Consider the following 26,451-nt stretch of genomic DNA (forward strand, 5'->3'; position numbering starts at 1 on the left):
AACCTTCAAGAAAAAATGAAGGGGGCAAAAGTAAAGAATGATTAACTGAGTTGAAAATAACCGTAAGAATACTGTTATGTGTCCAGAACTGAATCTCTGCTACAGGGCAGTGAACAGATTATCTTGGCTATTATCATTTTATTTTACAAATTACCAAAAGCACCCCCTCATCCTGTGTTTGATCCTGTGCAGTAAGTACTGAAGTTCCCTAGTGCAGGTCTTAATACAATGTGTCTAACAACCTATTTTAAGTATCTAAAATATCAATAACTTGGCTATCTAACAGTCTGGCCACAGGTATGAAGACACAGCTTTGCTCTGAATGTGCACTTCTCTCTGAACATCTGATTTAAAAAACAAAAGAACTGTTCTACTTTTAATCGAGTCATGACTAAAAACACTGCTTAATTTTCAGTATACTGGAAGAAGCTAGACTCCTGAACTGATAGTGAGAAATACCATTCTTTAGAAATGACCACAGTGACAAAAATCAAAAGTGAGAAAATCTAACTCTGATGGCTGAATCCCTTACAAGAAAATTCCGTATGAACTGAAACTGCCCTTATTTTCCACACAAAATGAAATGAGAGTCTTAAAGAACTGTAGGCTGAGCTCCATTCTCCCTGTGCTTTTAGAGTCCTATGAACTTGTCGTTCCCACAGTGCAAAGACCCTCCACCTTCAAGGATCATTGGTCCAGCTCTATGGCAACATGTGATGCTGCTAAGGTACATCTGAAGATAAGAAGACAAAAGCCCACACTTTCTGGACCATAACTAGCTTTATTACTGATTTGAATCAGCTTCTAATAAAAACAATGTTGAAAGTACAGTGTCTCACTCTCCCACTGAAACCTCTTAATTTTATTTTTCTTTAATATTGTCTGTTATACGAAAAGTTACAAAATAGCAAGGGACTGGTCTTCATGTCCCAGAAAGTCTCTTTTTCACATGTTGCTATGAAAGATTTAAGAGCTCTGCAGAAGAACACGAATTGGAGGTAAGGAAAAAAGAAAAAAAGAAAGAAACCCCTCTACTATAAAGAACTCTAACAGAGAGAGTTCCAGCAGAGAGCAAAGGAGGTTATAATAGAAATCTCATGGTACAGTCTTCATCAAAGAAGAAACCTGACGGCTCTTCATCAAAGTTTCACCACAGTTGGTCAAAATCTTGTCAGTCATATTGGTGTAATCCCCGAGTAACTCAACCAAAAAGAGAATGAGAGCAATTGAACTTATTCTGGATCTAGCCAGTATCTAGTGAAAAGTATAAAAATGGTGAGAGCTAAACAGTTCATCCAACAGAAAACCAGGTGGTCACACAGCAGGCCCTCACCAGAGGAGGGATGCGTGAGATGGGAAGAAATAGTTGGAAGAATTGACGCAAGTTGATAGAATTTTCTCTTTGAGAAACTTCATCACCTATTAATCACAGAACTTACAGCTAAGAGTTTAACTCCCAGCTGTGATAAGGTGATTAAAACACAGTCTTTTTCCTCAAACTTATTTTATTGCTTGCCCTGAAAAAAAACCAACCAAACTTTTGGAGATTAAATTCTCTTCGAAAAATGCATTTGCTTAACAGTATAGCTCATTGCAAGTATGCTATACTCCAGGATTCCCTGTTTGCCTATTGTCTCCCAACTGGAATATAAAAAATTCTGGTTCCACCAGCAGAAATACCCAGGATATTTCCTTCTTCACAATGTCATAATGTCACAAGTTGCATTTTTACAGTCTACTGTATTTACAGTAGAATATTTACAGTAGAGTATTACAGTCTACAGTATTTACAAAGACAGGGATGCAACTCTTTCTATTTGAGTACTCTGAGATTTCCGCAGCCTGTGACATTGAAAGAGCAGTTGGCACAAGTCTGGAAGAACGCAAGCCACATATGTTAATGATAGGAGGTTACCATTTGTTTTGATTTCTGATTGATGGGCGGCGATCTATTCTTACTTATATGTGATTACATTCTATCAATTATCATAGTTTACCAGGAACTACCAGCAAGCATTGTCCATCATTGTTTCTGGAAAGAAATCTTCACCCATTCAGTGACTGAGCACGGGGAGCTAGAAACCCTTCTGTTTTACGGCCCAGCTTCATATTCAGGAGGAAAAAAAGCAAACCCACAATCTAACCCGAAGCCACCCACACTGGGGAGGAGGCCTGTTTAACTCTTACCTTCGAACTGGCTGTGCAATTTTACTTCTGGGTATGCCGCTCCCATTGATGGCCAGCGATGGTCTTGGAAGAGCACTGCGCCCTACAATCCCTTGACTGGCAGTCTTGTTTGGCATTGGGATCCCAGTGTTAGAATAAAACTGGGAGCTGTTGGACACTGGAATACTACTGCTGCTGCTGCTGCTGCTGCTACTACTACTACCACCACCTTGTACAGTTGGGCTTACGTAGGCAGTAGCTTTGAGAGGCTGTCTGACAGACACTGGAAATTGTCCCACACTGTGAACTCTGTGTTGAAGCTGTCCTGGTGATGGAACTGTAAAGAGTGGTAGAAAAGTGACAAGGTCAGTATGCAACAGATGAGGCCAGGTAGTAATGCTGTTTTTTAGATAGATCTGAACAGGGATAAAAGACGTCAGTATACAATGTACTTCCTAATTATAAATTGCTGAAAAAGGCCCTTGGATCCAATTCTGCATCCAGTAACACTGCATTGAACCCCATATTATTCCTTTTTTCTCCCCTCAAAGAGGTTTCGTTAGCCATTACAGGCACACTAATTCCAACTATGCAATGAGAGTTTTAAAGAGGAAAAATTAATGAAGGTATAAATTAATTGCTGTTAGATCATTTAGATTTTTGTACGGTTGCTTGCAATAACCACATCTTGTTTAAGGAACATTGCATTAAAGCATTATAAAACATCACAGAAGTCAAAGCTTCATGTATAGAAACAATAAAAAGGCTATAAAAGGGTCCTGAATATAACAGCATATTCAAAGGCCAATGTTATGTAAGCTATTATTTTACATCAATGCTACGGGTCCTAGAATCTTTTTATATATATATATGTATTTTCTACACAATCCTGCCCCCTGGTGTACAACAGACATGCATCTGTTTCAGAGTCCACATATCAAAAGCAAACTGTTAAAACCCTGAAGCACATAAACTAACATACCACATCATACAGGCCAATCCTTTTTCAAGTCTTTGAAAAAGGGCAGCTTAAAATCATTTAAAGACACAGGAGAAAATACAGATGTGTAGAGTTTGTTTGACTTAAAAAATACTGGCAATATATTGCTATGGAACTCTTATTATAACACAGCTCCTTAAATACCCCAGCACAGCCACTTATTTTTTTCAAAAAATTGTTTCAGAAAAATCACATCTTATACACACATACATACACATACATAAACACACAGAGAAATATGTATTTCTAAAATAGTAAATTAAATTCAACTCTCAATGCGCTACCATGCAAAATCAATTGGGAATCTCAACAACTACTTCCATTATCCTATTCAAACAGGACAAAAATAAACCAAAATAAGTCCAGCAGTCAAGTGTATTTTCCAGAAGAGATGCAAATTAATAGTTTTGAAGACATTTGTAAATTCTGCTCAAATTTGAAAGAAAACACCCAAAGGAAAAATTTTGCCATCTTCTCCCTCCAAAACCTCACAGGACATGGGAAGCATAAGTTAAATCCTTTCTCCTGCCTGTGTCCAACGAAATCCACTTTTTTCATTTTTTTCTCAGAGTATCTCAACCACTTACTAGAATAGATGGGTTTGATCTTGATTGATTTTGTTCATGTTCTATGTTAATAATTCAATATCTGCTAGATCAATACTCCCTTCATGCCCCCATCAAGAAGTCACCTTAATTAAACTAATTAGTCATTTTAATTCCCCCACTCAACAAGTATATTATACTTGAGGGTATAACCCTCTGTTTACCACATGTGCTTGGAAGCAAGTGGCTCAATTTCAGTAGGAAAGAGGTCATGTATTTTAAGATAGTATTTCTACAGTGAACTGTAAAACCAGCATTGTGTAAATTACCAAGAAAAGCAGTTTTCAATTCTAGTATCAAAAGTAAAAATGTAATCTTATGCGAATTAATTGTATTATTGGTGCTTCTACAATACTACTACTACTATTATTTTAATTTTAAAGTTGGCACAAAATGAATGGGTAAAGAAAAAAAAAAATATGATGAAACTCTCAATAGTGCATAACAAGATCAGCAGAATTTGCTTTCCAAAATAGAGACTTTGAAAATCCTGAGCTATATTATAATCTGGTGCAAAAGGAACACAGTCTGCTTTTAATTTTTCATGAAGCAGAGGATCAGTGAGTGGGACACGTATTTTATCACTCTATCGATTCCTTGCGCGCAGCCAAAGAACACAGGTACTTACTACACGACTGCATCCTTGAAATCCCGTTACTCGCTCCATGCAAATTGGAGTCAAAGCTCTGACTGTTCCTCACAGTGACTGGAGAACTAGCAAAGCCAGGGTTACTGTTAATGGTGGGGGTACTTGGCATCCGAGCGAGGTTAGGCATGCTTCTTCGAAGTTTGTCTGAAGCAAAAGAAGACAACATCCACAGTCACGTCAGAGTTTCCAACAAAAACAAGCAGCCCCTGAATAATTTCTGTAGAAAATCAAAATGGAAACAAATTACTTCAATACAAAGAAAGGATGTGCTCTGCAGGAAGAATATGAATACATTATTGACAGCCTACTAATTGAACCCTTCTGACTCTTGTCACGATTAATCACAAATGATTTTAAAGGCACCAATAGGCAGTACATTTTCAGAATCACAAGGATTTAAACACTAAAATGTCATAATAAGGATGAGTTTCACATAAATGTGTAAAGTAGGTCAGATGAATCATGCCCTAAATGTGCCTGTTTCTTTGCCGTGAATACAAAGCAAGGCTGCAGTGACAAAGTCAGACACAGGTATCTACACTGTGGCTGTCTAAAGACAGGTGAGATGAATCCATCCTATGTGACTAAAGTCTTGCTTTCAGGCACCAACGAGATGCTAAAAAATTCTATTCAGCACTGAACCTTATTAGCATGTTAGGTTTCTGCAGGTGGCCATGCACAAAACCTGCTAAGATTTGATGCCATTCAGTTGCCTGGAGCCCTGGGTTGACATGATTTTCGTATCTGGTAGTCCTCCCTCCACAGGCACTTGTGGTGCCTGATGTGGTGGACATTTTCAGAACAGGCCTGCAGTGCCTTTCACAAAAAGAAAGCTGCAAATGCCCCAAATGTTTCTGGGGCAGGTTCAACAGCTAAGGCAAGTGTCTAAGAGGTTAGAAGATGCAACCCCACTCACGCTACTTGATTTGGAGAGAGACGCTGAAACCAAGTCTGACATCTCAAGAAGACTTCCCAACCACAACAACGTTAGGTAATGTAAGGTGAAGCTCTTGTGGTCTCTTCTGTCACAGGGTCAATGGGAGATGACTCAATTCTGTATGATTAGAAAAGACTGGCAGGGGCAGAAAAGCACACACTGAGTGACCTGGTCTGAATTGCCTCCCGTGACGTGACAGACTTCAGTAAAGCACCGCTGTGGGGAAACAACAGGTCATTTGTTAAATTATCATTGACAACACCAGTAACACTGGCCTCTTGTCCAGGTCCAGGAGCACAAGTGCTGTGCCCTGCTGAGACGGCGATGTTTCTCCTGGTACCACTGTTAGCGTGGAGGCCACCAGCTCCTGTCCCTGCCATAGGTTCCAGCGCCTGGTAGATGTCTGCCTCCAGTTCTCACACTGCAACAGACAGCAGGGGTATGCCTGTCTTCTAACAGGCAGCTACGACTGCTCTCTCCAACCGCAAGCAGGGCATTTCAGAATGGGTATCTTAGATTTATGCACAGGAATGACACCATCACACTCAGCTTGGAGTTTTGGGTCGACCTCCTAGCTCACACAGGGCAAGTTCAGTCCACAGAAACAACAAATTGACTTAAGAATCTCTGTTTATCACTCCACATAAATATATAACCTAATCAGCACCATCATGAGCCCCTCTAATCCTTAAAGCTGCTAACAGCTGACACGTAATAAGAAGTGACAGTACAGTTCTATCTATACAAGGTATTAGTAGTCACTAACAGTAACTTCAATACATGTGATGCCTATGTACCTCCAGTGAACTGAGTCACAGCAAGGCTACAACTCCAGCTGGTTTTTATGACTGGTCTTCATGGTATGAACTGGTAGAGAATCCTGCAAATAGTCCAAAACATCCTTGTACTTCAAAGGTCCAGCATTTCCAATATCCTCGTGTCCCGAGTCCCAATTACTACTGCCTACCTGCTCTTGACACTGTATCGTGAACCCTAGTCCTGTAACAATGAGACCCTTCCTCTCTTCCATCTCAACTAAGGCTGACTTTCAGTTACCATAGGTGGTCTGACAGAGAAAAACCATTGCTGTCTAGGAAATAGTTTAAATATTCCTGTGAATTAAATACACTACATTTTCCTGTTTTTCAAAATCAGTCAGTATGGGAGTAAGATAGGGAGGAGTTCAGTGCAGGAAAAGGAATTGTGAGGTTTAGAATTCCTGGAAACTAGAGTACAGTCGAATCCTAATAAAGAACCAGTTTAAGGATAATCCTTCATTCAAAGAGTTACGGGTTGTTGTGCATCAGTGACTCATCACTGACACTGGCAGGCTGAAACTGTCAGTGGTACAGCAGCGAACATTAGCAAAGGAATTACCGCTGTGGTTCAGGCAGGTGGTAAGTACTAATAACGCTGATATAACAGTGATAAAACAGTTATCAGGCTTCCAAAACTGTCCCAGGGATGCAAACAATGGCATCCATACAGCTACTACATGTGCCTATTTCTGAAATACTCATGATTTTGCAAACTGGAGTGGGAACTGCCGTCTTAAGATGCAATCCTTGGTCCAGGGTGGCAGAAAACTCATGAATATGGGATGTCTGCAGCTACTGATAATTTTGGAGCCCTCGCCTACCCTTTTAAATCCTAGGTCCTGAAATTCTAGGTCAACATTACAGCACTTGGCAAGGAAAGGTTTGAGTAGCAGGACGGTGGTAGGGAACATAGTACTGCATAAATCAGCTTTTTTAATACTATTTATATATCACATTGTATAAGCAGAATTCCTTGGACTCAATGTGTTCTTCCACTTGGGGACTGCATCAGCCACCACAGGCATGATCTGTGCCTCGAACTGTCCAGCAGACGCAGCTACAATAGCAGGGAAAATAGGTACAGAGGTAGTTTGGATTTCCTCCATGTCGTGGGTGGCCATGTCTTTTGCCTCCTGTTCAATTTAGTCCCTTCTGGTTCCAGCAGACTGCTCTGCTGCTGATTCATTCAGTCCTCAAGCAGCAGATTCCTGCTGCACCTGCAAATTCTCATCCATCGAGCATCTGCGTTACTTCTTTGATGGGTCCTTCTGGCTGCTGAGACAAATGGCCCTGAAAAGCAATGAAAATAGCGGGTCAGTTTTGTGTTTGGGGAAAATCCAGAAATGTTTCTCTCGATGACATTTTGCAGCTTTCATCTCCTTGGATGATGCATTCTCTTTCATCTCTTTCTTGAAGTTTGTTCTGTCACCTATTCCCCTCCTAAGAATAGTGGAAAGAGTCTTACAGACCTTTTGTTTGTAAATGAAACGCTGGCTCTTGTGAGTTTGATATATGGAAGCAGAAGGTGGGAGTTACATGACTTTAATATTATTTCAGGCCGCTGAGACTTGACCGGATACAAACTTGCTGGAAATATAAGAAGAAAACAAAAATACTTTTCCAAGCTGCCAGTAACAAATCCTCCCTTTCTAGAGTTCTTTGCTCTCCTAAGATTGATGAGAAAATTAACAGAGAGAAGTGGAGCTGAGATGTATTTTCAGACGAGAAGTAATTTGCCCAAATAGTCCTGTTTATGATGAATGATGACATTTGCGACAGTTATCTGCTACCTCTTCTGCACTAATCTGGTTTAGTGGCAAGCCTAAAAAATCATCAGGTGTTTACAGTTCGTTTTGTTAGGAAGATGTCGATATTAACACCAGTGAGGAACTCCAAAGGACCTGCACCTTCACGGCATCCATAGTTACTGTGACCCACTATTGAGTCTCAACTATAATCTAGGCCAAAATAAATATGAGGTTTAAGTAGGATGCAGCCATATAAAGCATCACAGATGTACCTTTGCCCTTCCCAGCCTTCTTTGAGATATAATAGCATGACCTACAGACATTGTACTGCTGAGATACTTGAAAGTGTGAAGAAAATGCAAAGATAGGTCATGCAAGGGAGTTAATAATCAGTTCCTGGGTACTGCCGTCTTCTCAGAATACTTCATGCATATACACATGTGCTTGTCACTTCATGAATGTTCTTCAGGTGGTGTATGTTGCTCTCATTTCACGTATCTGCAGAATGATGCACCAAAAAAATCACGCACTGCGTGTTTACGCTTTCTGCCTTCCGAGGCATCCATGCTGAATTGCCTGTTGCCATCAGCACAAGAAAAACTGGGCACTGTGAAATACAGGGTCCTCTGCTGTCAACTGAAAATGTGTATGAGAAGACCACCCTACAGCACAGAACATATTCACTACTGGTGAGAAAAAGGTCAAAAAAACAGGCAGAAGTGTCCCTTATTTTGTCAAACATTCCACAAAATTACAGTAAAGACAGCAGTTTGCCTCTTACCCAGCTACTTCAGTTCTGATTTTTATTCCGGGAAGATCTTCCCCCGATGCCTTTTCTTCTCTGAAGTCAGCCTGGGATCGGTGGCCCAGCTTCTTTCTGGCAGGACACCAGAACAGGCAGCACCTGCTTTCTGCCTTCTGGCCCCAGCACTGCTGGTGGCTGCCCCCGTTCCACCACTTCTCTTCAGCTTTTTCTCCCTTCCCTGACCCAATACTATCACCAGCAGAAGATTAATGTCCATGTAGCACGCAAAGAGACCGTGCCCTCAGAGCAAAGCTGCCACAGAAGAGGTACACTCTTGGTGGGTTGCCAGAGTAGTTCTGCAGCGGTTCTTGATAAATATCATCTTCTCTCTGCCAAAACACCTCATCCAGTGAGGGTGTCCTTGCAAGGAGAGCTGATGTCAACTTTACAGTGAAGTGTCTTAAAACACATTTATTCATTCATCGCTATTCTCTGCAAGTGTTGTCAATGTTTGATTTGAACAAAAGGACTTGAAAGCCTCACCAAAAGTGCACTACCGTTAAGGAATGTGATACAGGGAATCTTATTTATTAGTGTCTCAAAGAAATCTATATCACCATTTAGCAGTTTCTTACACATATTTAAATCCTTCACACGAACCCTGGAGGTTCAACTCTGCCCTACCTGCACTGTATGCACAAACAAGTTGGGGAAAAAACATAAGTAAAAAAATCTGTGCTTTTCTATTTTAAATATTATGTTCTATATTATGTAGATATTCGGAGTTTGTTCTGAAATCCTTAACAAACTTGTAGATTCAACTGCAACTTCACTTTAAGGTATTAATTTCTCTTTCTCATCTTTGAAGACCTGAGTTCAGTATCTGCATTACACTTGTTATGATTATAACATTCATGACATCCCAAACACACCAGGGTCTAGCTAAAGGTCTGTGGAATCATCAGTTCGTATAACAGAGATATCAGCGTGTAAAAATACAAATATAGATTAAGACCTAAAAGCAAGGCTTTAAGTGAAGTGAGAGGCAGCATGCTTCATGATTGTCAATACCTACATTTTGCTAACGTTGAACACTTACATTTTATTCAGAATTATTACTTCATCTCACCCTGGCTTCAAGGCATATGTCTCCCTCCACAGACAGTTACAGCAAATTAAGGATTTTTCCACTATCCTTCCATGACTTCTTCCCACTGATTGCTATTCTCAATATAACTTCAAAGGTGACAAAACAAGATTTTTTCCTCCTTTTCTTTAATGGAGCCTGCAACCATTTCCTACAGTGAATTCCCCCTTCCTTACTGAACAAGGGAGGTTATGAGCAGAAAAAACACTCCATAAATCATTGAGAACAGACATTTTCCCACCTCTCTGAACACATAAATCAACGTTAAGTCTATACTGAACTAGTATCTAAAATGGGGAAGCCAAGCAGGGGGAATCCAAGTACCTCATACAGCACTTAAACGCTTATATGTGGGCAGCTGAATTGGGCCTTTCATACACACGTGGACACCTACATCTCAGCATCTAAACATAAGCTCTCCTCATTGGGTGACCAACATTATACTCTTAAAAGAATTATAATTAATTATACTCTTTCTCATTTGCCTTGATAAACTGTAACAGTGTGGAAACGCACTGTCCATCACACTGAGCTTCAAACAAATTCTTATTTTGCAGTCTACCTCCATTTCAATGTGTAGGAGTTCCCAAAAGACAATGAAGTTATTGCCAAGATGATGGGAAGTGCTGATGAAATGTTGTCATAATACTAACTCAGACATACTCAATACAGCGAAAACTTCACTCCCTGTCTGCCAACAGAATAGAGCCAAAGTAAAACGTTTCTCACCATCGGCATTTGCCACTTACGTGGATCAGGACTGCATGAGTCAGAAGCTGAAGGTGCAGAAGGTGAAAAGATTAATTCCCCTCTAAAGATAGTGGTACTGGCTATTATAGGACTGTCTGCCACCCCAGCAAACAGGTAACTGAAGTCACGCGTGTCCATCTTCTGAGCAACACCAAACAGATTATCCAATAAATAGTTCTTGAGAAAAAAGGCAACTTAGTGGTAAAATTGGTGGCCTTTTACATGTATACATTTCCTACTTAATAAACTAGGAGTCTAGTATTTTTAGTGCTCTGTAAGTACTTTCTGAGGTTTCCATGTGGGAATCCAATGTTTAAGTTCCACTGACACAGAATGTGAAAAGATAACTGAAAAAGCATTTGGGGACCATATAAGAAGATTGCAGCGCCACATCCTGCCCTTATTCCTGAATCAAAAATGCCCCATAACTTTCCTTTTATCTCCCCAACATTCCTGCAAGCCCACCAGTGCTGTCCCATTCCTGTACCTCCCCAGCAAGAAAAATAACACTGAAATTAATTTGGCACATATGCTGTACCAACAAACACCCGCGTCGCTTTACCCCCTGTCAACCTCAGGCTTCTTTATATACTGCCACTTGTCGATTATACTTCCATGTCATGTCTTACTTTGAACGCAAGTGCTTTTGGCACCAACCTGTCGTGTCTTATTTGTCAGGAAAGCAACATGCATACCTGTAGTGCTCTATAAATAGCAACTGTTTTGAAGAACACATTTATTTTCTTGCCCAAGGGTGAGCTGTAACCTGTAAGGCTACAAACAAGACTCTTGACAGAAAACTGACTGTTTTGAATTAGCTTGGGGAAAAGACTGAAGGAATAGGAAAGCAAGATGCAGCATGAGGAAGAAAATTGTGATCATAATAAGGAATGAAAGGAAGGTAACAGCAACAACGGAGGCAAACTTAAATCTTGAGTAACCATCGAGAGACAAATCTCCCAAGGACTCTGGAATACATCTCAAATGCAGAGCAAAAACCAGCAATAGTTCAGGATAGTTTGGGAGTGACATTATCTCCCACGACTTTAAAGAGTCTTCCCTACCAGACCTGGAACAGGAGCAGAGTGTTGACCCCTGCCATAAGCACTAATCATGGAGTCACAGCATAGACGCCTTAACAGCAAAGTCAGGAATAAGAAAGAGTACAAACATATGAAAACTCTATTTTGTATTTAACTGTATCCATGATGGACGTGCATAGGTCAAGCTTGAAAGCCCGATCAGTTCTAACTATTAGCTTGCTAAAATATGTTTTTTTCCCTTTTCTTTCTTTCTTCACTTGTGGTCACCTTCGCAGCACTTTAAAAAAGACTGAAGCAACAACAACTTTCATGAGTAGGTCACAGATCACATTTTGGAGCAAATTACTAATTAACAATAACATTACCTCAATCATTTGCACAGGCTTAAATTGCTTGTCACAACTCACGGACTGATCTAGCTGTCAGACACTAAACACACTTCACTCTCAATCTTTAAAATGGCACTGCTGCTTTGCACAGAGAAAAGACCACTTCTCAGAAAAGCATGCAACCCACCTCCATTAACCCTATTTGGTTGCTGCTCTGGAGTTTGGGCTTGAGGAGAGTAGTAGGGCTGCTGATAAGTATTAGAAGGGAAGTGTGGGGAGGTAGGGCTCCTCCTGCAGTCCCGGATACTGGAGAAAGTCTGTGAGTGAGGAATCCCTTTCTGGAAGGGGGAGCAGCGAGTCAGCCGCGGCTGGGGAGGCGGGAGGTGGTCAAACTCTTCCTCGTCCTCAAGACTGTAGCGATCGTAGTCCTGGTCACCGCACGTCCCTTTCTTTCCCGCATGCAGAGAGACACTTGAACTGTGCCTTGACACAGATGCTGAAGTTGAAGCATAATCTTGCCTAAGACCTGTAAATTCCAAGGAGAGAATGACTTGGCTTCTGTGAAGTGATTAACCCTTAACATGCACTTCAATGTTGAAAACTAAGCAGGTAAGTAGACATAGTTTTACAGCAAAAATTGGAGTTACAACGTCACCAGGCTGAAGATCTGAAGTTGGATTCATCTGATCTAACTTTTGGTGTCTACCTTTCAGGCATCTAAGCCTGAATTATTTCCCTAGAGATCTCTTTTTAATAAAAAAAAAAAAAAAAAGAATACAGGCATCTCCAAAATGCAGTACCTGTGAGATGCCTTAGATATCTCTCAACATACGACAAATTGCCTTCAGGAGGCACATATTTTTCTGTCAACAGAAAGACTACAAGAATATTAAGTATTTAGCTTTTAAACACTTAATGAGAGGAATTAACACTCAGTCTATTAGTTCTCCAAGTTATTTCTATTAAACATTTCATAGAACCATAGAATGGTTTGGGTTGGAAGGCACCTTAAAAATCATTGAGTTCCAACCCCCCTGCCATGGGCAGGGACACCTCCCACCAGACCAGGTTGCTCAAAGCCCCATCCAGCCTGGCCTTGAACACCTCCAGGGATGGGGCATCACCGACTTCTCTGGGCAACCTGTTCCAATGCCTCACCACCTCGGAGTAAAGAATTTCTTCCTAATATCTAATCCAAATTTCCCTTCTTTCAGTTTAAAACTGTTACCCCTCATCCTATCACTACATTCCCTGATAAAGAGTCCCTCCCCATCTCTCCTGTAGGCCCCCTTCAGGTATTGGAAGGCTGCTATAAAGTCTCTCCCCGGAGCCTTGTCTTCCCCAGGCTTATATTTATATTTATGCAGTGAAAACGCTGACAGTGACATTTCCTAAACTTGCAACCCATGCAAGGCACTCCAGCCTCTCTGGACCAGAATTCATTCCTGCTAGCAGCCAGTCTCATGGACAAGGCTTAGTGGTAACACAGACGTGTTTTAGACAAGCACTCATCCTACCACCCTCTTCTCAGAACACCAGGTTTTTTACATAAAGCCCTCAGCTTTGGCAAATGTCTTTGCTATCATAATGAAAAGTTCTTAATATGCTTCCCCCCTCCCTCTCGAGTGGGAGTTTCTATTCATGGCTGTGAAGACAGCGTGCCTCCATGCACGTATAATACTACCACTTTCCACGGGATTAAGTGGACAATAACTGTCACATGCTCAAACATTTGGTACCAGCTGCTATTACAAGGATGAGATACAATCATTACACCTGACATAGATTAGAAGAAAAACAGTGGTTTTCTTCCCAGTTTACCTGATTCCTTAAAGAGCTAAGTACCTGAAGTCTTTTTTTTAAACCTCACTCTGAAGGAGACAAGGGCAGCTGTCATTTAAGTAATGCAATCCTTTGTGTTTCTGATAGTCATAATTTGCATTTTAAACAAAAATTCTTATCACTTTCACATAATATCAGAATTTTTCTGAGCTGTGACCGCACACATTTGCCAGCTGAGAATTCAGCTATACTGGAAAGTCTCACACTTGCTAATTTCTCTGCTGAACATAATAAGTGCTACCAGATGCTCAGGAAGTTCAACTGCTGACAAGTGATCACTCCGGCCTGCTCACTCTTGTTGCTGCAGCCAGAACGCATGTCTAACTACTTCTTCACATTTTTTCTTTATTTCATTCACAGTCACTTATTAGTTGGCATTTTCTTTCAGTCAGCATCTCTGAATTTCTCTTATTTTTCATCTCATCATTTCCTCCTTGATGTCTCACTTGGCACTAATAGGAAGTGAGAAAGATACTGCACTTACTGTCTGAGTGACTTCCATGTCAAATGCCTTTTATTTATGAATAAAGACATTTTCCCAAAATTACTATCAAGGCAAACTATAATCTATGTCAAACAAACTTTTGGACTCAGATTTGTGCATAATCACTAGCCTCAAACCAAAATGCTAAATTTAAATGACCCAATTTGAAACTTAAAGGGGAATTAATTTTAAAATTCATCTGACAACTAAGAAAATCAAAGTAGGAGGAAAAAAAATCCATGAGAGCTGCTTATTTTTTTCCTTTCTCATGAAAAGTATGCATGATAAGAATGCTTTAGTATATCCCCTCCCCACAACTTAAACGATTTTAATTCATATGGTAAGACGTTGTAAGACTTCTAAATCTAGATGTGCTCAATGGGTATGGAGCTACCAGTAGGGATTCAGCAAAATATAAGCATCAAGTTTTGAAAGATGCTGTACCTTTAACCTGAACTCAACAATTTGTGGGTTTTTCCACCTGCCATTCAAGAGCTGACACCTTTTAAGAAAGATCCACTTGATCGAGACCAGACTGGAGCAGTTTTGACTGTTATGGGAAATCTTCTGAAAATTCTGAAAAATGAAAAAAGCCACCTACTCTCCTCCTGTAGACGAGCCATGATCTGAACATCGGTGAGGTCCTGCAGCTTGTATCCCATGGAGATGGAATCATCCTCCAGCTCTGAGGTGCTCAGTTCACTGTCTATTGATGACTGTGGGCTCAAAGGGGAACTCCTAGAAATGTAACCTATGTAAGAAAACATAACCTTTAGTCTGCGAATATGTCTGGCCATCTTTCACTCATGACTATCTGCCCTTTATGTTACAGTAGCTTAAAAAAATGTTCTGTGTAGCAGATAAAAATTTTCAGAAGTGTTGTGCAATCCGGTAACAATTAGCAAATGGCTTTGATGCCCGTGAGAAGTAGTAAGTCTAGTAATGAATCATGAATTCCTCTGCTTGTTCCCGAAATACCATCATATAGCCCAGAAAATGAATAATTTACCCAATACAGTTCTGAAACGGCTCAGATTAGTTAGTGTAGTCTAAACACATCTGCATTTGAATCCTTATTATGGGACTGTGGTTCTCCCTACTCTGTTCTGAAAAGCAATGTGTCACCAACTTCTGCTCAGTACTCAGATTCCACATCGGAGCCATTTATCTAAAATTTACTGGGTTTTTTAATTGTTTATAAACATCAGATAAATCAATTATTGTAACAATTAAGACTGAAAATTATGCAACAACAGAGAAAGCATTGCCTCCTTGACAGAGCTACCTTTTGGAGAGGGCTCTGGATTCTACTTTTTCCCTGCATGATAGCAAAATATAAACTACAATGCCGTTAGTTGCATGAGCTAGTTGTTACCCAGCTTTAAAGAAAAATCTTTCAAATAAAACAGTAATTCACTTTCTAATATCCTCTGGACCACCAGAAGCTCACAGCCTGCAGGGCGAGACCCACTGTGACTATGGCTCATCAGCTGTGCTTGTATCACAGATGTGTTTGCATCCTCTAGCGCTGCTCAAAGCAGCCACCTAAAATTCATCCTAAATTCAGCTGTTCTCTAATAATACCTCCAACAGAAAAGGACACGCAGGGGATTACTTTGCTTTGGAAGGATTGTAAGGAGAGTAAATGTGTTTGTTTTTTTTTAAATTTGCAAGTTACAATGGTCCTCGAGGTTTTGCAGAGATAGTAACAGCTGTGCCCTTTTGGAGCAGCCGTGGGAAGCTAGACAAGATACCTGAGGCTATCTCCAATAGCATGAGATGCCTTCATTTAGGGACTGAACTACATCCCATTGAATAGGGGAGCTTAGACATCTCGCTCACACAGAGATACCTACACCAGGCATTGAGTCTGGAGTTGTATCTCACCCACAGGGCCCATATACCTAACTGGGCTTTCCGCTTTGATTTCATGTTTTGTAAAGAAAATTAAGCACAGACACTGGTGATAACTTCCTTAGACCACATCTGCTCCCATCAGCAATAAAATGTGAATGCCTCTTCCCCAGAAGATTATTTTCTCCACTGCACCTTAAGAGAAGTCACAGATATAAAGTGACTCCTGATACCTGTAGCAGAGAAGGAAAAATACAACTCTTTGCAATTTACAGCCCAGTAAGTGTATTTTTCCTAAAACTCCTGCGTCCCCTGAAAATTAGCAACAACCAAAATAAATCTTGGATAGCAGCAACAATGCCAGCTTAAAAACCATGGTTCTGCTGGCTATTTTTATAACAGGTAAGTTCTCCCTGCAACTTCATTACACAGCTGCACAAACATTTCTGTAGACAAAAGGAAGGGGCACAGTAGGGTAGAAACAGGCAGTAAAAGGCAGACAAAGCTGGGAACAAAACTGTTTAAGGTGACACAGTTGCAATTACACTCTCAAGAAAATCATTACTGAGAAATAGGCTCTGTTTACTAGCATCACTCTCCTATAACATGCTGTGTAACACAGCAGATAAGCTACACTACTAGTTAATTGCCAAATTTTAGGTTATTTTAAAAAAAATATATCTCTGAGATGAGAGTCTATATACAAACATCTGACCAGTGTACTGCTGTTAAATGCTAGCAAGATTAAATTCAACTAAGCAATTTTGTAAGCACCATAAATCAATAAAGAGATAAGCATTACCTGTCCGTTCAGGTGTTAGTATTGCTTTACTGGAGGTTTTAGAGAAGCTGGGACTATTAAAGCCATTGGTATATGGGGTGAGTCTCGCAACAGGACTATAGGGAAAAGCCAAGGAGACAGGTGTAGAGAAGAGGTTCCGCCATCGGCTAGCTGTTAGGGGTGCGAGGGAGGAGGGGGAAAAAAAAAAGATTTACAGTTATAAATAGAATAGTGCTGTTAGAGAGAAAAATAATCTCATCTTAATCTGTTCATTATACGTTTTTTACTTATAGCAAAAGGAAGATAACAGTCAAAGTTCAGCAGCAAAACAGAGGATCAGCACAGCCTTCTACATGCAGAAGCGCACTCCAAAAAAGTTTTCTAGCAAGTATGTCGTCTTTATAATTTCCTATTTATACACCATTTTGGTATATATTTATCATGTACATCACTGAATGCCGACGTACAAAGTAGCGGAGGAAGTAAAAACCACTACAGTTAATAAAGAAACACATCTGAAATTGTTAGTGCTCTTCAAGGAATTGTTCACGGCAATCAATCATCACACAATTGAGTTAGCAGTTAAATTATCAGTTATGGGAGTTCAGAGACACAGCAGTAAAAGACGCTTAACCATCAAGTGCTAAAAACAACTGTAATCCCATAGCAAGCTTCTAAGCTACCATATTTTCCCTTCTCTTTTTACAGCATCAAATTCCTGATTATATAAGCATGAAATGTTTTTCGCTGTTTTGGAAGGATCAATCAAATAACAGAACAGGGCGCCTCTCTACATATTGCTTACAATAAGCTTGCAAGGCATCTGGTCTGCTCAGTAACATCACAAAGAGCTCAGAGTAGGCAAAAAAGCTAAAGGATTATTTAATTTATATTTTCTTAACTCATTCAGTAAAATATGAATACAACTGTCCTTTGGTTTGCCTACTTTTTAACACGCGTTCAAAAGGCAAAATAAACAATATCCACACACTCTCCAGAAAATAAATAAATATTAGAGATGAAGTTGTTTTAAGTAGAAGGAAAAGGCAAAATTTTAAAAATGTAAATTTCAGAGAACCCATTCAGATACAAGCAAAGCCTGTACAGATGAAAAACAAACGACAGTATTGCCTGTTTATTTGTAACAGAATCTATTTTGTCCTGACAGATGTTATATACGGTGACACAAGGGAGGGAGCGAGGAACACACCTATGCCTGGCTTAGAAATCAGTGGCATAACCTCGATGCTTAGCAGCTGTATTTTGCTGTGCCATTTGTTGCAAACTGGTATTCAAAACTAGAAGGGCCCAAAAGTCCTCAAAAGCTATTCTCCATCACACGGCTAGTTAATACCACAAATCTGCAGTGTTATTTGGACCTCTTGATCCAGTCGTTTTAAGCACTCACAGATATTCCAATGATATTCAGACCCTCTCTATTTTAAAACCTCACCCTCACCAAATTGATTCAGCAGGACATACAAATCTTTACTCTTCCTTCTTGCTAACACCAACACCGTGCAGCCATGGGAACAGCGGGGAAGAGCATCTCAGTGGTGGGCTGCCAACCTCATCCTTACAACTTTTTGGAGTCCAGAAGATGCTATTTCCCTCTCTACTCCTTTTGTTTTGACCCACTCAAAGGTATTCCTGGGTTTGTAAGGACTAAGCAGCCTCCTCTACTCTGTGGTACTGAGCCTGGTGCCAGCACAGGCACAAAGCTGTCTGCCGGGGCAGGGGAGTAAGCGCTAGGCTCAGTCTCCATGGGAGAGAGCGAAACTACAGAGTAAGACATAAAAAAAATGCATATTGTGATCTTTGCTGTCCCCTCATCACAGAATTATTGTGATTAACTCATTTTTCATTATTCCAGTTCCTTCAAGCTTAAAGAAACCTAAAGGTCTGGGATCTTATCCAGAAGCAGCAGCAGCACCACTTCTAGGAAATTAATCGATGCCAAACACCAGGAGACTGACTTCCAGGCAGGGATATTTGTCCTTAACACCCACCAACGTGATCAGTTCAAAAGTCAAGCACGCAAGTGTGCCAGGACAAAAAGGCGAGCAAACACAGATGGACACAACTCTACAAACCAGTAATTAACACAGATTGCTGAGGATAAGATTAACTCACAAGGAGCTGATAACTGCAAATTGATTTGAGGCATTCCTTGAAAGAAATGCACGCGATGGGGTAGATCTCAATATCGCATCCACAGCTAATGTTTGTCACCGCCACCAGAAACCATCAGTAAGGCGCATGGGATGACAAGTCCTCGCGATTTTATTTTTCTGCCTAACACAAGATCCTGTTTTGTAGCAGCCTGATCGTTTGCCAGGCCAATTAGCTGCCAGCGTGTTCTCACCCCCAGATGTGGTCAACCGTACAGCACAAATAAACATCATTCATCACCCTCTACAATAACTGCTGTGAGCTGGCCCACTAAGCACAAAGCAACAGTTATTGTGACTATGAAAGCAAGAGCCCACATGAAGAATATAATTAGTATTTATGGCAAACCAGATGCCAAACTCCTCTTCCAAATAGTATGTGTTCTCAAGGAAAGATGGACGAAGAAGCCAATAAAGTCTATTTCTCTGTACCTCTAGATATACAAATCTAAAATATCCCTATTTCCAGAACTTTTGCCGCCGTGCTTAAAATAAAACTCCATAAGGTTTACGTGTCAGCAAGGCTTGACGCTTTTTAAGCATACGATTAACTTCATTGTTTAGGATCAAATATAGCAAAATGTTTTCATTAGATTTCAAATGGAAATATCAAAGTACATATTGAGTACTTCTGCACTATTAACACAGACAGCACAATTAGACTTACTGAAGTCTTCTGCTAATGCCAAAAACATAAAAAGGTATGTAGGAAGCAAGTGCTACAGACACCTAGGCAAATACATAAACTAATGTGAAATTTGTAAAAATCAAAAAATTGTGCAACTGACAGTAATTTTACGATAGTTATTTTGCTCCGAACTGATTGTGAGACTGCCCTGGTTAGCATGGTAAAACATCGCTATGGTACGCGTGGATTTGCTCTTTGTTATCGCTTCCCAGTAGGCTGTTTCCAGAGAATGAGACAATGTTATTAAGACCTTTATTTTAAATGCAAAAGCTGAGCTGCTAAGCTCTGAATTTTACAATATTTGTATTTCTTTTTTTTCTTAAAGCCCCAACTCCGGTTGCCACACATGAGATAAGAAACTCGGGTACCTTTAAAAAACAAAGGAAGTTTTTAACTTTCATGTGCATAATCCTGCTCTGAGCACCTTATATTGAAGATGCACTGAAGGCAGAAAAAGTACCAGCCATGGGAAGAAAAGCAGGGGCATCTGAAGAAACATCAAGAGAAAAGAAGCCAAAAAATCCATTTGATTTACTGACAGCAAAGAACTAAATGCAGTTAATAATTTGACTTCTTGAAGCATGAAACCCTTGACCTTTCACACCAACAAAGGAACTAATATTCTCTAATACAATAAGCACAAATTGTCCTAGTTAAAGTCTACAGTTAGACTGGAAGTGCTCAACTTTTCAGGTACAATTTCCTTGGATTTGTTTCACTCTTAGTAACTAGACTGCTCATAACGTACTGTGTTACACAATGTATACCGTAACACTTTTAAAAGGACTTGTGAAAATGACTACATAATTGATGAAACAAAACCTTTCCTTTAAAAAATAAAATCATGGAAACATAGAATCATAGAATTGTCTAGGTTGGAAGGGACCTTTAAGGTCATCTAGTCCAACCAACAACCTAACTCTGACAAAAACAAAAAAACCCATCACTAAACCGTGTCTCTAAGCACTATGTCAACCCGTCTTCGGAATACCTCCAGGGATGGTGCCTCAACCACTTCCCTGGGCAGCCCATTCCAATGCTTAATAACCCTTTCAGTCTAAAAATTTTTCCTAATATCCAATCTGAACCTCCCCTGCTGCAACTTGAGGCCATTTCATCTTGTCCTATCACCTGTGACTTGGGAGAAGAGATCAACTCCCGCCTCTCAACAACCTCCTTTCAGGTAGTTGTAGAGAGTGAGAAGCCTCCTTTTCTCTAGGCTGAACAACCCCAGCTCCCTCAGCCTCTCCTCATAAGACTTACTCTCCAGACCCCTCATCAGCTTCGTTGCCCTTCTCTGGACCTGCTCCAGCACCTCAATGTCTTTTTTGTGGTAAGGGGCCCAAAACTGGACATGGTACTCGAAGTGGGGCCTCACCAGTGCTGAGTACAGGGGGACGATCACCTCCTGAGTCGTAGTCACCACGCTGTTCCTGATACAGGCCAAGATGCTGGTGGCCTTCTTGGCCACCTGGGCACACTGCTGGCTCATGTTCAGCCGACCAACTGCCCTGGGTCGACCAACATCCCCAGGTCCTCTTCTGGTGGCAGCTTTCCAGCCACTCTTCCCCAAGCCTGTCGCGCTGCGTGGGGTTGTTGTGACCCAAGTGCAGGATCCGGCACTTGGCCTCATTGAACCTCATCCCACTGGTCTTGGCCCATCCAGCCAGCCTGTCCAGATCCCTCTGCAAAGCCTTTCTACCCTCAAGCGGGTCGACGCTCCCACCTAACTTGGTGGGATCACAACTCAGCAACAAGTGAGCCTGTTCATAACTTTAAAATATTTGCTAACACAACTGAAGGTTAAAAAACTAATTAAGACCATATTTTTATAACTTCCCTGGAGATACCAAAATGCTAAAATAGACGAGAATAGTAACTCACATCGAAAAATACGAGCAACTACATAAGCACAAATATTCACCGCACTGACTCCTGTAAATAATCAGCATTTGATAAGAACTGATGGAAAATGTCACATGAAAACCTGATCAAGTAAACATCTGCAATATTGAATGACTCTAAAGGAACCGAGCACCCTGCAAAACCAGAGCATGCTGTACCACATCTAAAGCAATTCCTCTACCAAAAGCAATTTCTCATTTAAGCTGCATGAGGTATACAATTTCTAAACATATAAAGAACCATGTTTTTGAAAGTGAAGATGAAATCTGCTATTCAAATCAATGGGAACGTTCATAAGATGGGACACGAGGAATAAACAGCATAGATCCTCGTCATGTTGCTTTAATTTTGGGAGGTTACGCTGCTGTAAACAGAGAAAGACCAAGTACAGGCCCCGTACTTGATGATCGGACATACTTAGGAGATTTTATTAACTAAGGATATCAGGGTTTCCAAGAAACCAAAAGAAGTACATGCATGTTTTAAAAACCTTCAATTTTCATAACTCCATTATGAAACTCAGTAAACTCAGCTTGACAGAACAGTAACTTACTTTCACTCTAAGCAGGACAAATAAAAAAAATACTTCTTTTCTAAAACCACAGCAAACAATACAGTCACAAATAATTGCGTTGTACTACTGACTAACCACACTAAATCCTATCTGAGGTGCTATCTAGCTTGTTTATTCCCTCGATTAGCTTAAGTTTTATGTAGGCCTTCAGGCCAGAGCCAAAAAGAAACTTTTTAAGCTCAAGCTAAAAATAAATTAAATTGTACATCTGCAGATATTTGCATAGGGGTATGTCGTGGTTTCGGCTGAATTTACCAAAACCGGACCGGCAGATGGCCCTTCCCCCCCCTTCCCCCCCCTAAAAGAGGAGAGAGGAGGAGAAAGAGATAAGGAGATTCAGAAGTTTAGAATGAACTAAACTACTTTAATGAAGAATTAATATTAAAATAAAAATAAAGAAGAAAATAATGAAATAGATACAATATATACAAAACCATATCAAGCTCCCAGGATGACAGTCACATCACCGGCAGGCACTGGGGAAGTCCCAGACTGGACTCTGTGACGAATGGGAACTGGATTCCAGCTCTGGAGTCAGGAACACACGGATCGGGATCAAAGGCAGATGAACAGACAGAGTCCTCTCTGGATGTCGGCCATCGCAGGAAGGGGGCTGACCCTTTGATCCCTCAGCCTTTATACTGAGCATGGGGCAGATGGGATGGAATACCCCAGTTGGTCAGGTTTGGGTCACCTGTCCTGTCCACTCCTCCCCACCAATGTGACCCCTCTACGTTTTTTCGTTTCCAACCCTCTAAGGGGGCAAATAACGAAATTGGCTGACCTTGGTTGTTATAGCAATAAGTATAAGCAAGGGCCTCCCTGCATACCATTCCTTGGCATGGAGCACAAACATTGGTCTTATCACTCTGAGGACGAGCAGTTTTCTCCACAATATGCCGTTAATTTCAGAGAGTTAGAGGAGGCCTAGCTAGGATGTAAAGTTACAGAACAGAAAATTGGTTCGGTTTTACTTCAAACCGGGACAGGGTACTAATTACACAGCCTGAACAAAACCACTCTTTCGAGCCAGCAACTGGAGGAATATTTACCGTACTGCCAATCCCGTAACTACAAGTTGTAAACACACAGCACTGTCCTGCCAACAATACTTCCCCCGGAGCAGGAAACCCAAACCACTTCCCTGGTGTGTCCTGCATACGCACGCTTGCACAGCAGCCACGCTTAAAAGCAAAACATCTCTCTCAGAAGTAAAATGCACAGTCCTGCATGGGAAACAGAAGTATTTTGTTAATCACTGGAGGAATTCAAGAGTGCTAGAAGGGAATTCAAAACCCTCGCCTGACCGTAGATAAGAGTATCTAAACCAGCTAAGAGGTATCACCTCAGTGAGGCGTATCTAATATCTCTCTCCCAAAGATGGCTACTTATCCTTTGCTTTCGGTCCCTCTAAAACAGTGATTCAGAGTCTGAAAACCCCTCGTACGGTTAGACGTACGTCTGGGAACAGACAAGTGGTGCACATGTTTGAAAAGACAGCCAGAGGAAGAAGAGGAGATGGAAGGGAGTCCCACTACTCGCTCAACACTGCTGCTGTTGGGACTCTTGCTCAAGAAGCTGCTACTCACCAGTCTGAAGAGGTTTACTCAGGTTCCTGGAAACCCAGAGCTCCTGGTAAGAACCTGAAGCAGTTTGAGGCAGAAGGTGTTAGATCCTCAGCTGCAACCAACGCTCCGGTGCCACCGCGCAGGAACAGATCTTCAGGCAGCTAAGATTTCGAAGCAAAGCCTAAGTAGATAACTGTCTTGAAAGTCCCTCAGTAGCTCCCAAGGACATGGACCTTAGAAGTACGTACAATTCTTAGGTCTATGTCACAGCGTGAGGTGTTCAGCTCCTGTGCTCCAAAGAGAAGGACTGTAACACCTTCCAGGATTTATTCGAACCCAGAGCTTCAAAGCTTTCCTTTGCAATTACCAGTCTTAAAAACTTACTATTTTTTCTTAAATTTGCATTTTCAGTAGTTACAAGATTACAAGTTCAGGACCTTCAGGTTCTTCACTTTGAGGGTGGCAGAGCACTGGAACAGGCTGCCCAGAGAGGTGGTGGAGTCTCCTCCTCTGGAGACATTCAAAACCCTCCTGGACATGTTCCTGTGCAACCTGCTCTAGGTGGACCTGCTTTGTCAGGGAGGGTTAGACTAGATGATCTCCAGAGGTCCCTTCCAACCCGTTATCATTCTGTGATTCTGTGACCCAAGACAGGAATGTTTTCACCTCTAGTAACTGTAAGTAAGAGTATTCAGTTGTTCCTGTAAAACTGGAAGTTAGTCTGGGGCATGTACACATTCCCATCTTGCTAGATGCTATTGTACAGTGAACATCTCGAGTTTTCAAGCAGCACGCTCCTCGTTCCCATCTCCCACAGCCATCAGTCGTGGTCACCTCAATGGCTTGCTCCAGCACGTACAGTCTCCTAAACACAGCTGTATCTCCCTCAGCCATCCAGGTAGTGGTAGAAACTTTGCCATCAGCACAGAGCTACACTTCCGATGTTTAATGCACATTTTCAGTCACATCGAATCTGTTATTGCCTGAAACCGTTTCTCTGCGCTGCCACATCCAGCTCACAAAATGCTCTGGAGGTTTGTTTGCTGTCTGTGTCCCTTGACTTCTTGGTCAAGAGAGGCAAAGCACCTCCTCTTCCCCAGCTGCAAGGGTAACAGCGAGAAACCTCTCGAGTGTAGACTGCACAAAGGGATTTCTTCCAAGAAACAATAAATAGGGGTCTCCAAAATACAATTTAGTGTACATCCCTATCCCTAAGCCTCCATATTTAGACTACAACAACTGAACAACATTTCAGCTGATTTGAAATAAGATGCACCTTTCTGACCAGAAGACTTATTCTCGTGTATTACTATCTAAGGTAACCTGGAACAAAATATATAACCCCAGATTCTTCTGCCAAACTATTAGCATTTCATTCATTAAGGAGAGGGTTTACCACAGTTAATTTCAGGAGCTTTCAAATAAGGAATTCGGAGCCTTCCAAAACAAGGAATTCTTACTAAAGGATACTGTAAATGCAAAAATTTACATGGGGAGACTACACAAATTCACAGAAGAGGAATCCAAAGATTAATAAATCACATCGAAATCAGAGTTCGCATCTGGTTCAGTCAGTCTCTGAACTGGAAACACATACAGCTGGGAGGCTGTCAGGGGCAGGCATGTATGCTATTTCCCCATATTCTCACTTTCTTCTAGTATCTATCTATGGCGCTTTTGGACGCAGGATCCTGTGTCACATAATAAAGATGTTTTTATATAGAGACATTGATGGCTGAGCTAGACACCATATACTAGAAAGAGAAAGGATGGGGCACGATTCACCTCGCCTCCACTTTAAAAGGACGAGCTGTGCTTGTTTGTCTGCGCTGCCTACAAAGGCCACCCAGTGTGACTGGCTCGGGTACAGATCTCTGCGTATATTCAAACGAAACTCACTCTGACAGCATTCATTACAGGGAACAATAAACAGAGCTTAAAAACACATTTCAGAGGCTGCATTCAGTTTTCCCTTTGTCTGAGCAATTGAAAAAGACAAATCTTCTGCCGCGCTAGAGCACTGCAGTGCTCGCATCCATCCTACTGAAACAGCTGTAGATATCCCAATAAAGTTGCTGAACATCTTTCTCGGCAACAGTTGCAGTTGAAAGGGGGGACCCTTGCTACCTTCCTACAGGCTAATGCTTTACCTCAATCCTCCCCATGCCATAGAAATAGGTTGGGTTGGAAGGGACCTTAAAGATCATCGAGTTCCAACCCCCCTGCCATGGGCAGGGACACCTCCCATTAGACCAGGTTGCTCAAAGCCCCATCCAGCCCGGCCCTGAGCACCTCCAGGGATGGGGCATCCCCTTGGCCGTACTGGTACACTGTACCAGCAAGTACAACCACCCTTGAAAAACTTCATGCTAAATCAGACCAATTATCCAATCCGTATTAAAAAGACCTTTTTGTTCATTAATTTTTTTTTTAAACAAGAAAGAGTTCCTCAACCTCCTTTACTAGGAAGATGGAACCCAGTTGTACCGGGGCATTTAAGGGAGAGATGGAGAAGCAGAAAACAGCAGTAGGAAGGTGGGGCTGCCGAAGCCAACACTGCCTCCAAAAGACATGAGTTTCAGAGAACAACCTTTACGATGTGTCAGAACATGGGTGAGATGAACTCAATTGTCTGACACTGATTGTT

At 41.2% G+C, this 26,451-nt stretch overlaps 1 protein-coding gene across 3 annotated transcripts in view; it reads right to left on the reverse strand.

Annotated features, from left to right (window-relative positions):
- Positions 1–26,451, reverse strand: part of SLAIN1 (SLAIN motif family member 1) — a 51,020-nt gene that overhangs the window by 1,558 nt on the left and 23,011 nt on the right. The window contains exons 3-7 of one of the 3 annotated variants that reach the window (XM_074152194.1): positions 16,920–17,069; positions 14,865–15,014; positions 12,125–12,463; positions 4,400–4,564; positions 2,188–2,503 (exon numbers count right to left, since the gene is read on the reverse strand). In XM_074152194.1, coding sequence (XP_074008295.1) covers positions 2,188–2,503; positions 4,400–4,564; positions 12,125–12,463; positions 14,865–15,014; positions 16,920–17,069 — 1,120 coding nt within the window. Of the gene's footprint in view, positions 1–2,187; positions 2,504–4,399; positions 4,565–12,124; positions 12,464–14,864; positions 15,015–16,919; positions 17,070–26,451 lie in introns of those variants that run through there. The other 2 variants (XM_074152202.1, XM_074152210.1) reach the window with 2 other exon arrangements.

This window comes from Numenius arquata, chromosome 1, assembly GCF_964106895.1.
Source record: "Numenius arquata chromosome 1, bNumArq3.hap1.1, whole genome shotgun sequence".
NCBI classification, from domain to species: domain Eukaryota; kingdom Metazoa; phylum Chordata; class Aves; order Charadriiformes; family Scolopacidae; genus Numenius; species Numenius arquata.